At 44.5% G+C, this 17,025-nt stretch overlaps 1 protein-coding gene across 4 annotated transcripts in view; it reads right to left on the bottom strand.

Annotated features, from left to right (window-relative positions):
* MTHFD1 (methylenetetrahydrofolate dehydrogenase, cyclohydrolase and formyltetrahydrofolate synthetase 1) overlaps nucleotides 1-13,461 on the bottom strand; it is a 49,710-nt gene extending 36,249 nt beyond the window's left edge. For all 4 annotated transcript variants that reach the window (XM_074542231.1, XM_074542229.1, XM_074542230.1 and 1 more), the window contains exons 1-7: nucleotides 13,279-13,461; nucleotides 5,125-5,209; nucleotides 2,767-2,826; nucleotides 2,035-2,088; nucleotides 1,537-1,673; nucleotides 1,315-1,415; nucleotides 854-990 (exon numbers count right to left, since the gene is read on the bottom strand). In XM_074542231.1, coding sequence (XP_074398332.1) covers nucleotides 854-990; nucleotides 1,315-1,415; nucleotides 1,537-1,673; nucleotides 2,035-2,088; nucleotides 2,767-2,826; nucleotides 5,125-5,209; nucleotides 13,279-13,319 — 615 coding nt within the window. In that variant the 5' untranslated portion in view covers nucleotides 13,320-13,461. The remainder of the gene's footprint in view (nucleotides 1-853; nucleotides 991-1,314; nucleotides 1,416-1,536; nucleotides 1,674-2,034; nucleotides 2,089-2,766; nucleotides 2,827-5,124; nucleotides 5,210-13,278) is intronic.
* Nucleotides 13,462-17,025: the final 3,564 nt, after the last annotated feature.

The following is a 17,025-nucleotide window of genomic DNA, read 5'->3' as shown; positions in this document are numbered from 1 at the left end:
TTCATTCAGGGACTATTCAGTAAATTTGACAGATCCAGTCATGAAGCTGGTGTTAAAGACCCCAGCTAAAGCTTGTTGTCAGTTCCTGCACTGCTTCATTCACATTTGCTTAGGAAGCTGCTATCCCTTGGATTTTTTTTTCTTTTAATCTTCAAGGGAGATAAACTATTTTTAAGATATCATTAAATATGAGCACTTCAATTTTTAATCAAGCTAATGATGGTCTTACTGAACAGCAACGTAATGGCGTGAAGCATTGCAGTGTTTCTGATCTACTTTGTGAGTTATATTCAAACACTCCTACTCCCTTTTTCAGCTTTAATACTTGCCTACAGAGCCTGGCAGTGCTGATGGCTCTACGAAATCCAAGTAGGTGGCAGCACAGCAAAACACTATTTCTGTCACTCTCACTGCTGAAGAGGAAAATGGTACCAACTCCCTGTCATAGAAAATCGACTGAAAAAAATAAACCCACTGAGAAATCATTTGGCCTAACGTTTCTCAGCCATTAGAGCAGAAGACCACCTGGTCTTTTTGGTTAAAAAAATAATCAAAACAACAAAAACATATGCTGTTTTGCCAACCCCTACATGGAGATTAGGAAGGGATGATTAAATTCTCAGCACTTGCTCAAATACAACAAAAATAATAATTTTATTGTTATAATTAAACCCCTCTAATTAAGTGCCAAAAATAATCAAGATCCTAATTCCAGCGGAAGTATTTACACAACCACGCAATGAGCAGAACTGGGAAACCTATTCAGAAAAAAAGACACCCCAGACCTAAGGACTCACAGCAACAGCACGGTACATAGAGCAGAGTGGCCTGGGACACTGCAGGCTGCCCTCACCTCCTCAGCCAGGGTGGAGGTCTTGGAATGGCAGGTGGTGACTGTAGCGTTGTTCCAGAGCAGCAGGTCGTGCATGGGAGCCCCCACGATCTTACTGCGGCCGATCACCACAGCTCTCTTCCCTGCCACCTGGACACCTGCCCCACACAGCCACAGAGAGCAAAGAGAGGTCACTGTGCAGCCTGGGACACACTAACGCAAGCTAAACTGGAGTCTTGGTCAGTTTAACTCTGGCTCTGGTACTTCAGAATTCTGCTTTTCTTTGTTGTGTGTGGTAGGGAATTGCAGCTGGGAGGGAGGAAGGAAAGACCATTTTAACCTAGTTCTGCCACTATCTAGGGCAGCAGAGATGAAATGTGGTATCTCAGCAAAAGCTGTGAAGCAGAGCCTCACAATGTGTGTGATTTCTACACTTACTGAAGACTCCTGCACTCATGGATAATGGATGGAAGCCTCCTTACCTGTCTGCCTGATGAGTTCCATGCATCCCTTTGGCGTACACGGAATAAAGCAGTCTCCAAGGTCCCCTCTAGAGAGTTTCCCAGCATTGATGCTACTTAAGCTGTATTTTGAAAGAATAAAGGCCAAGTAAGATATCCAGTCTCACTGTTGAAGAGAAAATAAAGAAAAGAGGTTTCTTCCTGGAGTAGCTGTCATGCTCTCCAGGGGTGAAGCCAGCTCACCCATCCACGTCCTTCTCAGGTGCAACAGCGTTGGTTATTTTTTCTGTGTTGATGGGATTATCCGAGTCAAGTGGCAGCTGCACTATAAAGCCATGAACAGCTGGGTCTGCATTCAAAGAGGCAATGCACTTGAGCACCTACAACAGCAAACACCAAAAAACTAATGGCTCATGAACTGAAATAGGACTGATGCAAAGGAAAAAACAATCTTATCTGGATTAAAATATACAAACTTTATGTTTAGCTTTTCCACCCAAAAGTATAAACCAATTACATTCTTTATAAAAAAAAAAGCTCCTAAAATCTCTAAATTTTACATTGTAATGTTTTAGTTTTCTTTAAAAAAAAAAAAAACAAAAACACCTCACCAGGTTCCAAATCTTTTTTCATTAGTTAGTACCAAGGCAAGTAGTCCTTTTTTACACAATGACAGGGCAAAGATATCTTCAGCACAACACTGAAGTTATGTATTTTTTCATCACTGGCTGTATTACTTACATCAGCTTCTGTTGCTGTGTTTGGCAATTTTATGTGATTGGCACTGATCCCAATCTGCAAATGAGAATAACAACAAATTATCTGATTTCTGAATTGACATCCAATTGATCTGGCTAATCTCTCTATCCAGCTAAATCACAGCTGCATTCTGTCATATTTCCCAAGTCTATCTCCTGTTCACAAGGATCCAAGTCCTATGATTTAGAAATACCATCAAAGAAAGCTTAGTGCTTTGCCTACTGACTCTGTCCTTTAACTGTCCTATTCACCTTTTGACATGAACAACATCAGCTTTGACAGCACACTGCCTTAAAATACCAGCAGAAATGCCAGGGAAAAATGCACTGATCTGTGTCCCTGCCCTGTTGTAGCATGTAATGTTCTACCTGTGACAAGCACAAAGCAACTGCAGGTACCTTGTTCTTATCTTCCCACAGGCAGGGAAGATGAGAACAAGGCCAAGGGTCAGGAAAGACACAGCACTTGAGACAAATGTAATCTGTGATGATCACACAAAAAGTGGCACCAAGGCACACTGCTGTGACCAGAGCACCCCCCTTGGCTCTCAGGTTACACACCTACACAATTCTTGTAACTGAGAATTCAGGCCAACACTGCTTTCCCCAATACTCGAAAAACTTAGACTAAACTATTGCCTTGCATCTGGTTTTTCATATTCAGATCTGACCTACTGTAGGAGGGTAAAAAGTAGTCCTAAAAGTCCAGGATTACCTCAGCAGCAGCCTTCAGCTTCATCTGAATGTAGAGGTTTGAATCATCCCGATTTCCAACCTAAGGATGAAAAGACAGTTGAATTACAGCACAGAATAGAGACCCAGACACAGGCTGAGATGGGCTTAACCCTCAGCTCCCTTGGATCCACATCAAGGAGACAGAGGCATTCCTGAATTACTGTAAAACACACTGATAGAGGATATGAACAGCTGGAGCTAACAGGAAAGTTCTTTCAAGAACAAGGCAGTTAAAGAGAAGTTGTCTGATCTCCTGCACAAACTATTTGCACCTGTTGAAAAACCTTAAAAACACAGTGATCCCCAAAGCAGAAAATACTGCCTGCCATCTGATCTGAGAAAGTTAAATCCTTAGCTAATTAACATCATCAGCAGGTGCTGATAACATTCAATTATCTGATTAAGGCTTTCAAAAACGTTGGGCCTCTTTGATATTCGGGAATCTTAATTTTATGTACGTGTGTGCTTTGATGGAGACATTTCTTCCCCTGCAGTTTTGAACCTTGGGAATTTTCCTGCCAAACAAAAACCAAAACAAGGACAAAGTGGTGCACAAAGAAAAAGAAGCACGTGGAACAAATGCCTGCAGTTTTTGGCAGTACTGAGTGCTCACAGTACAACTGCATTTCAGGAGACCACTTGCATCATCCAATGTGTTTTGTTAAAGGTAATATTCCTTCTAACCTTAAGAAAATAGGGGTCAAATAAGGAAAAGCTGATAAGCAAGCTCTTGAAATTCTGTTCCCTGGTACTCAGGAGCCATCCCTGGTTCTCACATAGACTACAAGCTGCAGGAGTGACCTGATCACCCAGAACACATTGGTTCTTCCTCCTAGGTACAGATAAAGGGGCTGTCTCCCTGTAAAGTCTGCAGGATTTAGGAAAAGGTTTGCTTCACAAAGGGAAGAGAAGCAGGAGATGTCAGCAAACATATGTTTTGTGAATAAGGAATTACTGACTATAGAACAAAAAAAATAAAGATTAACTGACTTATTCTTTGAGCTCAGAGGACACCAGATGCCTCCCAAGAACAGAGCACATAATGTATGGTGTGCTACAAATAAGAAACAGTCATTGTCCTCACTTCACTAAAAACAGAGAGCTGCAAATATCAACATTAGGAGATGAACGCCAAGCCCAGATTATTTGACAGCTTACAAAAGTGTCAGATAGCCAAAGAGCAAAAGGTTGTGAAGGACTCTGAGACAATCCAGGACTGAATACAAGGCCCACCAGGAAAACAACCCAGTAGTGCCACAAGACAGCAATTTTTCAACACATTTTATGAGGCCAACAGTTCAGCAGCTTTCATCAAAGCACTACGAAATTTTTAGACCCTCCTTCCTTCTAAGCATCTGCAGACAAAGCTTCTGTAGAGACAATCTGCTTAAAGCTAATGGAAAGGAAAACCAGAAAAAAAACCCAAAACAAAACACAAGCACAAATTTGTTCCTGGCATCAAAGAGGAGCATGGCCTTTGTGTGCTACTGTGGTATTAGCACTGGAATCTACAGACAGGCACCAAAGGCCCTGCAGGGGCTCAAAACACTGAAAAAGGACAAAAGTCACTGCTCTAAGCAGCCACTTCCATTCCCTCTAGCTTTTGTGGACACACAGGTCCTTCCTGTAGCATGACACTTGCTACTGCTGGTCACCTTCTGACCTAAGCACAGTTTCCATTTTTTTAGAGCTGCAAAGGAAAAAAATTATGCCAAACACAGGTCAAACCCCTGTGCCTGTTATGTGCTTTTACCTCTGCAAGCCTTTCTGTGTAAGCTCTAACACTTGCTCACTTCTGAGGGATATCCAATTCAGCAACAGGATATTGTTCCATCCCTTGTACTCAAAGTCATCCTGGCCAAAGTAGTTTTAGTTTTGAGTTCCCTCCCCTCTCTACCCCTCTTTTCTCTCCATGTTTTGACGTAACAGCAGACCAGATGACTTAATAAACATCCCATTTGGAGGATTTCTGGTACAAACACATCTCTGAAAGCTGCCAAACTTCAGGGCTCACTCAAGTGCAGAGATTTCAAATGGAGTTTACAAGCACCGCTTGCTCTTAACAGGCAAACAGCTTGATTTTCACCTTTACACAAACACAACACTTCAACAGAGAACAGGGTCTGAAGAAAGAAATAAAACAACTTAAAAACCCAAAAATGTTGCTGGGCTCTGATACTTAGCAAAAAGACATAGCAGGACTGTGGCACCATCTCACAGAGAACACTGTTCCTAATAAAATGCTACCAACTTCAAGGCAGCCTTGATGAAGCTCATCAGCCCTCACCACTGCAAAGAAACTCTCATTTTCTGTAGTTGGCATGAAAGAAAACAATACCTGTAAAATGGCAAGTCCGGGTCTGAAGCCTGGAAATTTCTGAGTCATCTCCATCACTTGCTGCTTTAGTCTCTCTCTCACTTGTCTGAAAAGGGGAAGAAATGAACACAAATACAAGGTAGAAGTTAATCACAGGGGTGAATTCTGATACAGTGATGGAGTTGTTCTGATACAGTCAGGAGTTGTAAAAGTGACAGATGGGCAGACTGGCAAACATGCACTTATGCCTTGAGTACACAGCTCCCAGCAATCTCCAAATAAAACTGATGTCAAAAAAAAATCACTGAGACACTCTGGAACCAGGTTCATTCAGATTTATTTAAATAACTTTATTTCTTTGAAGTCTACATTGTGCTTCTTCACGCTCTCATAGGACACAAGGGTAAAAAAAAAAAAAAAAAAAAAAGGTTAAAATTTGACATGGAAACTTGGGATTTCAAACTCCTTTCTCAAAAGGAAATCCTCTTTCCACCTATGCTGTACTAAAATTACCTGAATCCCAGAGGCACCAGTTGTCACTGTCACACAAACTGTCCTGTTAAGGGATTATGAATGTACAATGGTAAAATTCTGGGGAATAACTAAACAAGCAGGAAGGTATCCAAAGATATAGCAGGGAGGAGAATGGGAGGTGGACAGGAGTGAGGAAAAGCCATCAAACCCTCAGTTCACAGCTCAGGCCAACTCTTCAGTAAAGGCAGGTTTAAGGATACAGCTGTAAAAAATCACAACTTTGAAACTGAGCACTGATTGGTTGTTCTAGCTCAGATGTGAACTCACACCCAGTTTACCATGGAACATTTTAATAACAAGTACCCAGCACTGAATTAGCCACAGACAGCTCAAAAGTCACTGTAATCACCTCTCCCCAGCCTTGCACTCCCCTCCAATTTCTCAACCACCCTCTGGCCCCACAGGCAGAATCTTTCACCAGGGAAGCGGAGGCCCAACTGCTCCATCTCCTCACCAGAGGCAGTCAGGATTCTGAAAGAACTGACCAGTTCTGTCCCTCTCACGGGCTCATGGCACTGGAAGGTGCCTGAGGCACTGCACTGCAAATGTGAGAGACACTCAGAAGCAAAAGCCAGGTAAGCAAAACCTCACAGGACATGACAGGTCTGTCCGTGTGAACGCCATCCTGCGTCCCACCCCCATTCTCAGAGATGAGAAGGTGCCACCACCACACTGAGCAAATCCACCCTGCACCAAACAGCCTTTTGTGTAAAACTCAGGTCTCCTTGTGCTCATTTAGCCTCACATCAGTATCATCAAATCTGCTACTGCCCGAGTGGGACCAGACTTCCCAGACTGGAGCAGGTGCTGTTGGTGGCAGTTCATTAAGAATGTGAATGGCAAGGGTACAGGGACAGGGGACACAGCTGATGCCAGCTGGGAGCCTGTGATTCCTGCATAGAGGAAAACAAACAGCCAGTGAGGCAACTCCACCCTGCAACTGTGAGCTCCAAATTAGAGCTGCCAGGGGCAGGAGACAGGGAAATGGCAGCAGCACACAGCTCCTCAGCCCAGCAGCCTGATCCCAGGGGACAGCACAGCTGGCCCAGCTAGAAGCAGCCCTAAGGCTGTCTGAAGCCTCATCTCAGAGGGAGTCACAGCCTCCAGCTACATCCCAAATCGTGCCTCTCTCCTGCTGCATCCTGAATCACGTGCTCAGAGCTCTGCTGCACCTGAGGAGTGGGTTCAGAGTATTTAGAGGTACCTGCATCTGGCCAAGTGGTTCAAAGTCTCAGTGGAAGTGACTGTTCTCAGCCTTATTTAAGAAACCAGATCTGAGCCTTTCTTTGGCTGTCACCTCAGTAGAACACTTGACATCAGGACCAGCTGATGAGTTCAGAAAGTCTCATAGCAAACCTTAGCCCAGTGTCACAGATATTTTTTGTGAAAAATCTTTTCTTAAGATTTTTCCATGTGAGAAGCTGCAGTTTCAGCAACAAATGCAAACAATGGTTATCTGCTGCTGTAGAATGCAACAAGCAGATCTGTGATTAGTCTCCTGTAGATGTTTAAATTTACTGACTAGTCATGGCAGAGGGGGCTCTTGCTCTCAGTCTGAGCCAGCTGCCTTTGTTATTCATTCTTTTCTATTCTTAGCTTAGCTAACCTTCTGAGAACCTTTCTTTCTATTCTTTTTAGTATAGTTATAATGTAATATATATATAATAAAATAATAGATCATGCTTTCTGATCATAGAATCAACATTCTCATCTGTCTTCACCTGAAAACCCTTGTGACCAGTCACAGCCCAGCAATTCTTTCTGCTTAAGTGACAAAAATTCATCTGCTGGGCAGCAAAATCCCCAAGTGCCTCTCCTTACACTGCAGCTGTAAGCCCCTAGGGAGGCACCTGAGCTGGCTCATGAGCAGCCTCTAACAATACAACAATCTCAAGGAGCATCGGAAACTCCCTGCACATGGCCAGTGAGTGAGGGAACTACATCTAAGATCTCTGCTGTTCCAGTAAGTTCCAGCACTGGTCTGTGGCCAGCAAACAATAAGAAATGCAAACAAACATGAAATATCAGAAAGGGCCCCAGGTTTAGGTACTACTTTTATTGCAGTCCTCTCAGCTGAAGAGAAAAGAGCCCACCCAGCTTCCTCTGTGAAGCAGGGCTGTGGTGTGCCTTCCCCCCCAGCAGCCACAACTGCTCCCACAGGGCATTGCTGTCACTCTCTGTAATGAGGCGCCAGTCACCTCCCCTTCAGCTCCCGAAGAAAGGCAGCACACACAAACACACAAACGTGGTGCTGTCCGTGGGATTTTCTTTAGGAGCCTTGAATGAAGAAATCGCTTGTCAGACAGCCACCTAGCGTTGGGTACCATGCTCTCCAGTGCTCACAAACACCACATGGGCAAAGGTTTAAGAGAAAATTCAAGAAAAAAAGAAGAAATCATTGTTTTTCCCCAAAGCCATAAAAATAATCTTTGCAAACCAGCAGCTATTTAGTTATACAGTCTACAAAATTCTGTTGTGGACCTCAGGCCTTCCCAAAGATAAAAGTTCATATTGATAAATCAACTAGCTGTATGAAGGTGCTTTTAAGTCTTCAAATAGAAAATTTGCAATTCTATGTGTCTGCTTCCCCAAAAGCCTTCTCTCTGACCCTAAGCCCAGCGTGCCCTTCCACAAACAAATTCATGCAGCAAACAAAAGTCCAGGGTCCACACAGGTTAAGGACAGCACATGGTTCTAAGCATACAATGCAACAGCCAGCTCCAAAGATTAAAGAACTTGTTAGCATTTCTGTCTGTGGGCTGCAACAGTGAGCTGAATTTAAATTTATTAAGTGAATTTCCCAGAAATTCAGACAAAGGACAAACTACACTCCTTTAGCTCTGCTGGAAATGGAGAGAACATGGTTCCCATGTTAGCAGAACCTCACACCCTCCTGTGGGATTACGGACTCAGTGCTCAGTTGGTGAGGACATAGCACCACACTGAAGATGACACCAGGTGTGTTTCTGACACTTCTGTGAGTATCAGGGTCCAGAGTCTGTGTAAAGAGTGCCAAACACAGGAGCTGGCAAACACCTCCTCAGAGACAGTGATGCTCCAGAAGAAGCCTGTCCCCAAAGGGGAGGGTCTGGCTCTAGTGCCTGGATCACAGATTCCCCAAGGGTTTCGTAACCATGCAGCAGAAATGCTCCTGCTGCAGCCCTGCAGAGACAGCTGCAGGAGGCTGATGGTCCTCCCCAGGTCCTGCTCCATCCTGGCCAGAGCTGTTGTCCCTGCAGCCATTCCTCCCTACAGCCACCAGCACTGCCACTGCTCACCTCCTGCTGCTCCCATGACCAACACCATAATGCGGAAATACAAACTTTCCAATCTCCAAACCACCATGGCACCACGTCCAAGGTCAGGACAACTGCATTGTCTTAAAATGCTGTGAGGGAACTGCAGAGAAGAATGTCACAGAACGTTCCACTGCACCCAAAGGAGGCACAGAGGAGTCTCTCCTCAGGGAAGTCACAGGTTGGCTCAATGGGTGGCACTGGGATAGGAAATACCTTGGGAAAGACCATCTGAACACTGCTGGCAATTCAACAGCTGGCTCCAGCTGCAGGAAGACATCATTTAGAGCTGGAATGAGTTCACATCTCCCACCCTCTTGTCTCATGCTCCTGGCACACTGTCATTACCTCCTAGGAAAAAAGCCTGCTACTTTCTACCACTTCCATACTCACAAGGTTTTGGTTGTGCCAGCACAAATACATGCATGAGCTCTCTTCAGACCAGATAAACACACAAAGACATTTCTGCTTTTTAGATGCTCTTTCATCATGTCCAAGCTGGGTCTGAGATGCAGCAATTGAGGCACTTTGCAAATGTGGATGACTGACAACAGCACAACAGAGTTTAACACAAATCTGAGTCCTTAGAACTTGGAAAAGTTTGCCCCAAACATGAGTTATGGTACCACATTCCCACGCTGCAACATGCTTGCAGGCCTGCTTCCCAAAATGGGTACTGCATATAATACCCTGCTATCAGGTGATTTAATCAGAGGAAAACACAATAGCAACAGGTAAGGACTCAATCCACCTTTGGAATGAGTGGCTGCCAGCACTCCAGACAATATTCTAGGCCCTATCTACAAAGGTTTGCGTTGTGATGAAATGATATTGAGAATTTACTCATTCCACAAAGGGGGCACAGCAGTCCCCAGATGTTCTTTGCCTTCCCTGTAAGCTGGTGCTGATGTGCACAGATCACAGATCTGTGGCCCTGCTGCTCACCAGACAATGTTTTCTCCTCTCTTATCAACTCTTTAGAGCAGGGTTCAATTTTTTTAAACTGAGTCTGCACAGCACTGAACACAAGGGGTAGTTGCTTGTATTTGGGGCCACCAATAGCACTGGCAGCTCACTTTAACTCAGCCCATCCACAGTGTGGGACCCTTCAGTGCAAGCCTGAAACACTGTGGGCAGGATCTGGTAAAAAAAAGCTCAGAAATCAGGGAATTTTTTCCATTTCAGACTAGATTTACTTGGAGTTACAATAGGAACTCTGGGGAGGAAAAAAAAAGGCCCAGACTGAAAAGGCTGAGGAGTTGTTGTCCCCAGCTGTAAGTTCAGCCTGATCACCACTTTATAGAGCACTCTAAAGCCAAAGCACTACCTGGCCCACCCCTAGGAGCTGTGAGAGGGGCCAAATCTTTCTGCCATCACAACTCATCAGCCATTCTTCCAGAGCAGAAATCTTGCTCCACTCCTGCTCCTACCAACCAATTTGGGCCAAGCCAGAGTTTTCCAAACCTGGGTTCTTTCAGATGGTAAAGCCTGAACTCACTGCAGGGCACAAACTGTAAAGAACAGCAACTACCATGTTTTGCTCTGATTATCTCTTTAGACAAAGAAACAGAGATTGTTTTTTCTTCTGGGAATACCAGCAATAAAAGGTGTAGAATACTGTATTTTTATTACCTTCAACCCACCATATCCTGCACACTTAAAGCACTGCTTTTCCTCCTCCCATCAGTCATTTGTTTACTGTGCTGTTATACAATAACTCATCTTTTGTAATTCATTTGCCAATGAAGCAAATTTAACTTGTAGCAAGATCTGAGGCAGAATTACTAAACAGCCACTCAGAGAAGTAGAGGAAATCCATCCTGAGGTAACCAGCCAACTCAGATTGATGCAGAACCCATCCAATATTTAATATATTTCACAGACTGTGCAAGCTTCTTGTTTGTACTGACAGAAGCAGACTAGATGCATTTTGATGTTGATGCATTAATATCAACACCAAAATCCTACAGAGAAAACAATGCCTGCCGCGTTCCCCTTCCCATGCCCAGCCTAAACACATTTTTCATCCTCACAGGATATACTCAAAGCCATTGAAATTGTCAATTTTCCTTTGTACCTCTTCTGAGCCTTCCAAAGGTGAACTAGCTTTATCACTTCATTAAGTTTTCCTTATTTATAGAGGCAAGGAAACTCTCTCAAAGTCCTTATTCTCTTTTCATGTTTCACAAGAATAAGAATGCCAGTATCCACCTGATCTTCATTTAAATAGCTGGTATGATTGTGAATTAGGCATTTTTACATCTATTTTGAGGAAGGGGTGCTTGGTGGCTGGAGGAAAAAGTTCACAATACTTATGAGCTTTGATTTAAAACACACACAGTAGCCCAGCTTTACATAGCTGAACGTTACTTGTTTGATTCAACTCATTTGTCAATATTTGACTGACTTCCAAATAAACATTTTTCTTGATTAAAGGGTAAAGTAACAAAACCCACCCCCTACAAGACAGTAGCTGAAAACGTTCTGCAGCTGATGCAAAGTCAGGGACATTCCCTTTCTACAACAGGCAGTTCAGCAGAAAATTCCTAGAAAAACCACATGCCTATCACTTCTGCTGCTGCCAGGCTCTTGGCCTGGAGGTGAACTCTGAACAGGGAGAATCCCTTGGACCAGCACTTCTCCGGGGGTCTGCAGGAAAGGCACAGCTGTCTCCAGGCTGGACAGCCCAATCCCTCATGACTCCTTCAAGAACTCCAGCAGAAAAAGGCAGAACTACCCGAGGCCCACAGGGAGCAGGTGATGCTTTTGCTGTGTTGAACACAAACACAGCACAAATAAAGGAACTGAAGGACAGCTGAGCAACTGCAATTATTTTTTTATTTTGTGGTGTCTTCAGGTCAAGATTTGATGACTCTGGAAGAAAACTTCAGCCAAACACCTTAAGAGATGTGCTGGAAGTTAATCAAACCTTCCTCCTGCATGTGCCTATTAAAAGCTCATGCCTCTTCCTGGGTATTTATTTGCACATCATGAATGTCTTCTGAGAACAGTTTATAGCTGCTACTATAGTACAGAAAACAAACAGAAATAAAAGGTTTCACCCCTATATCTTTAAAATTAAGTAATGCAACATGCCATGCCAAGGAATCTAGAAGTTTTAATGTGAATTATCATTGTACCCCAAATAGCATCTTTCCAGGACCAACTGCACTTCAGAGTGACTTTTTATGACAGGAAAGAAACCTACAAATCATCACCTACCCACCAGCAGCAAGCACAGGCATTACAGAGTGTGCTGGCCCCAGCACTGCCAAAATCATCAGGTGGAACGAAGCTTATAAGACTGAGAGACTGCAAAACACAGGTGATACTGGCTCCAAAAATACCAGGTAAAAAACATGCAAGCAGCCTTTCCTCATTCAACCATTCAAATTCAAGGCACATTAGGCCTACTTTTCAGTACTGCTCCACTGCTGGTTAGATGTAGCTGTGTCAGACACAGCAATACCTAAAAGGAGGACTAACTGCTTTGCTGAGATTACTTTATACCTTTTCAAATGTAACCTTTCTACCCGAATTCCTTGATTATATCCACAGGAGATAGACAATGAACCTACCTAACCAAACTCTGTTTCCACAGGATATAATAGAACCACTATAATGCATTTCCCCCGGTATTGGGGAAATTTGTCTTTCTTACTAGATGTGTATGTTGAGAGGCAGCAGGAAAAACAAGCAGAGGTTATTTTTTTTTAAAAGACACAATGCAGGCTCACTTATACCCAGGGCTTACCAGCTAAGTAAATCCTGAAAAGTACAAGAACACTTTTTCTTTCAAAGTTTCCCAAACCTTTTATATAGCTTTGACAGGACACCTGGGACCGTTCAGCTATGTGTTGAATGGTCAACATGTGAATTAACTTATTTTCCTTTAAAGAGGAACAGTCAATGCTTGTAGATTATGAAAACAGAGCCCATACCTAAAGCACATGTTCCCCACTCCTGCTGATAAAGCATGCCACCGGTCCAGCCTGCAGGCACAGAAGCCGCAGGTCAGCCCGTGCCTTCACACCTGCCTGGGCTCTCATCTCATCCTTGCTGAGCAGCACCAGGTGCGTTCTGGGGCACTTTGCTCTCTCCTTGAAACCTTTAACACGTACTTCGTCCACTAACTCCCAGTTTACAGCCAGGAAGAAGCGAGCTTTGGCTGCAGGCTAGAGAAAGGGCTGTAGGGTGTTTCCAAACCTGCTTCGTCCACAGAGCCAAAGCCCCCACAGTCCCATCCCTCTGCCGGGGCACACTGAAGGACAGGAGCCCCGCGGCTCCCGGGCGAGGGAAGCCGGCCGAGCTGCGGGCAGGGCGGGCGGGCGGCCCCGCTACGTACCCGGAGACAATCTTGCCGCTGAGGATCTCGGCGGGGGCCATGGCGAGGGCCGGAGGGCGGGCGAGCAGCGGGCCTGCGGAGGTGAGCGCGGCGGGGCTCCGGGGCGCTCTGCGGGACACGCTCTGCCCGCCGCCGCCTCACTCCCGCCCCACGTGGCCCGAACTTCCCGCGGCCCCGACCCCGGCCCCGCCGCGCAAGCGCTGCCCCCGTCCCGCCCTCCGCGGCTCCCTCAGCGAGGGCGGCGGGGCCGGGGCCGCTCCATGTCCCGCCCCTCCACTGCTCCCTCAGTGCGGGCGGCGGGGCCGCTCCATGTCCCGCCCGCGGCCCGGCTGCAGTGCAGGGGAGCGGGGCCGGGCTCTGTGCTGAAATGGCCGCCAAAGCGGCCTCCAGAACGGCTCTGAGGCAGCGCTCCCGGGCGTGCCCGGCCCTGCTCCGCGGAGAGCGGGAGGGAGAGCGCAGCCCCGAAGGGAGCTGAACGTTTCAGCTGAGCTGGGCTGTGCGCAGAGAATAAATACGGAAATCCCACATCGGTGTCAGAATAATCTGTGATTCTTGTACTCTTGCAGTTCTTGTAACAGGTCATGCCAAGAGAAGTTAAGAGTAGAATTATAGATTCACAGAGTGATTTGGGTTGGAAGGGACTTAAAAGATGATCTAGTTTCACTCCAAAGCCAGGGGCACCTTCAACCAGATCCTGGCCAACCTGGCCTTGAGCACTGCCAGGGATGGGGCGGCCATAGCTGGGCAACCTGTGCCACGGCCTCACCACCCTCACAGTAAAGGATTTCTTCCCAAATATCTAAATCTTCCCACTTTTCGGTTTGAAGCCATCCCCCCTTGTTCTATTGCTACATGCCCTTGTAAAGCATCCCTCATTTGTATAAAAAAAAGTAATTTTAATTTTCAGGATTTCAGCACATCTGTCCAACCCAGAGTTGCCAAACCAGTGGCTGACCAGAAGGAGGGCAATGAAAAAGAGGTTGGGATTGTGGCCTAAATTCATAAAAGTTTTGAAGACTGAGAAACAGGTTCGTAACAGTAGCTTCTAAGGGATGTATTTGCACTAAATAATCCCATTAGAACTGGTGAAGGTGGTATTTTCCCATGAGATCCATGCAGTTGTCCACATGCACTGTTATTTGCATGACCAATGTTTTTCCTTACTCTGCAGACCAGTGCACACATTTTAGGACCTTTCTCAGAGAATTGTCAGTGGTTTTCTCACACATCTGGCAAATGAGTGATTAGCATCCAGCCAGAGCTAGGGACGGGAAAAGCAGTTGAGTATCACTGACACAGACTTGCCCAGGCAAGATAATGCTGTGACCCAGAGAACTGTTAAGGAACTCCTCAGTGTTCCCTGCTAATGTCTAGCACACAGTTAGAGAACAGGTCCATGACTCAAGAAACTGGTGATAAAGAGTTTTGGGGCAGAGAACTGGCCGATGGGGATTGCTGCTGGGCTGACTCCACAGTGTTAGATTGCTGCTGGGGGGTAGTAGCACATTCCTGTGCCTCCAGAAAATCTGTGCTCTTTCTGTTTTGGGACCTAGAAATGCTGTGGCATTTCTCTGCCCGAGCAAAGAAATGGGATAATCTCACTGCAAATCATCAAGCCATAGAGAATCAGGACTGAATGCCAGAACAGCAGTGCTCCTGCTGAGAATTTGAGGTTTAAAAGGCCTGTGTGAAGTGCTTTCACATAGACTTTTTGCTTTACCTAGAATGCTTAGGTTTGGAGAAACAAAGTATCTGTTCCAAAGAGTTTGCTGAGAAAACTTTCAGTCTTGCTACTCCGTAATGTAATCAGCTCACAAAGGGATTTGGGGAGCTCTGGGATTTTGAGATGAATGAAATGCAGGTCTTGCTTCCACCTAGGGCACAGAGCTGTGAGGATAGAAATATACAGGCCCTTCTGTTTCAGGTCAGAGGCTTTAAGGTTGCTTCTTTGGCATTCTAGGAGGGGAATGTAAACCATACATAGTTCAAAACTCAACTGTGTTTCCTTTATTACACTAAAAAGTGACATCTTTTCTGCTTTTTTCTTCTTTTTTTTTTTCTGTTGAGGGTAGAGATTGCTACCTTGGGTGATTAAATTAATAGCATGTTGTAATTGTAGGATAAAAGGTCAGAAATTTCTCTTTAGGAGTGACTTGGAAACGAGAGAAAACATTATATCTTGAAGGTTTTATATGTTGAATAAGAAAACCTATAGAAATAAACACAAAAAGCTATAAGAAACTTTCCCCCCCCTTTATAATGTATTTCCTGTATTCCTGGAATGCAGCAACAGGCACTTGCAGTATTATACAGTCAAAACTCAGATTACACAATTGGTCAAGAGGAGTGATTTTTCTAGGCTGCTTAAAATTCTGTGCCTTAGTTGTTTCTTCTGTTGCTTTTATCTGAGGCCTTAGTGAACTCTTGGAGGGCAAAATAACCCAGTGTAAGGGAAAAAAACCCCACAAAACATGAACTCCTTCAGCTAAGGACTGGATAAACTCACAAAAACAACTTTTGTCAAAAATAGACATAACACCCAGGATTACAGTGTAAAAATATCAGGCAGGGAAAGAAAAAAAAAAGAAAGTATTTTTGTTCAAAATATTCAAGTGACCTTACTTGCAGAGTGAGCAGAAGACACTGTTGCCATCAGGAGCTGGAGATTCCTACCCAGAACTGCTAATTTGTATGATTTACATGTGTGTGAGCAATAATCCTCCCTTCTTGCTTTTCTTAATGCCCCAGCTTTTGAATAATACATATGCCATGATGACAGATAAAACTTTGAATATTACCCAAATTTATTGCAGGAAAGGAACTAAGAATACTTCCAAACAAGTTTTCCTATCACTTCTTTAGTTTTGATCCAGATTCTAATTTTCAGGAAAGGACAGGCTCATGAATTCTAAATATACTTATGCCAGAAAATCAGACTAACCTTCTTTTGTCAGAGCAGGAAGTCCTTTTGTATTTCTAACTTGTCTGATGTGGCAGTCAAGCTGGGATTTTTCCTCAGAAGTTATGCACATCATGTCTCTAAGTAAGAACATGTTTTTTAACATTTATTCTTAATTTTCATCCTGAGATCAAAATGCTGGAAAAGGACAGGGAAAGAAACAGAAAAGGGATTATGTGATGAGAAAGGGTTGAACAGACCTTTCTTCCCAGCTCAGAGGCACATCCAGCCCTGAAACACAGTAAAAAAGTTAAAGTTCCTATTCATGTATAGGAACTGTCAGAGAAACACAGTGGAAATGAGACAAACATTGTGAAAATGTTTACAAAGTGGACAGCAAAAATCAATGGTTTATGCATTCAGTATCAAAGCAGGCTTACTACTTAATGGTTGTTGGGATAGGGATATGAACAGTTACTTTGGGATAGGCTGAAGCCTCAGTGTAAGAGTTCTCTCTGCTCTGAGTGTTGCTCCAGCATGGTCCTTCTCCCTCCCTCACCTCCCTGCCAGGATCCCTGGGTTTGATTTGGCAATTCCCACAGTGTGACTGTTTACCTTTGCATCCACCCCCTCTTACCCAACATGTCAAAAGTTATGAAGCTTGCTCTTTTAAAAAACCCTGAGGGCTGCAAAATACATGCCAGAAAGACTTTCAGTGTTATTGGTGAGCTAAGAGCTGTGCCTCTGATGACACAGGGCCACAGAACCTGTGATTTGTCATAAGAAACTGATCCCAAACCATCAAAGTGAGGAAGAACTTTAAGCTGCTTTACCCGTTAGGTGGGATG

Source organism: Zonotrichia albicollis, chromosome 6 (genome assembly GCF_047830755.1).
Source record: "Zonotrichia albicollis isolate bZonAlb1 chromosome 6, bZonAlb1.hap1, whole genome shotgun sequence".
NCBI classification, from domain to species: domain Eukaryota; kingdom Metazoa; phylum Chordata; class Aves; order Passeriformes; family Passerellidae; genus Zonotrichia; species Zonotrichia albicollis.
Note: the sequence above shows the minus strand (reverse complement) of the source record. Positions and strands in the feature narration are given on the sequence as shown.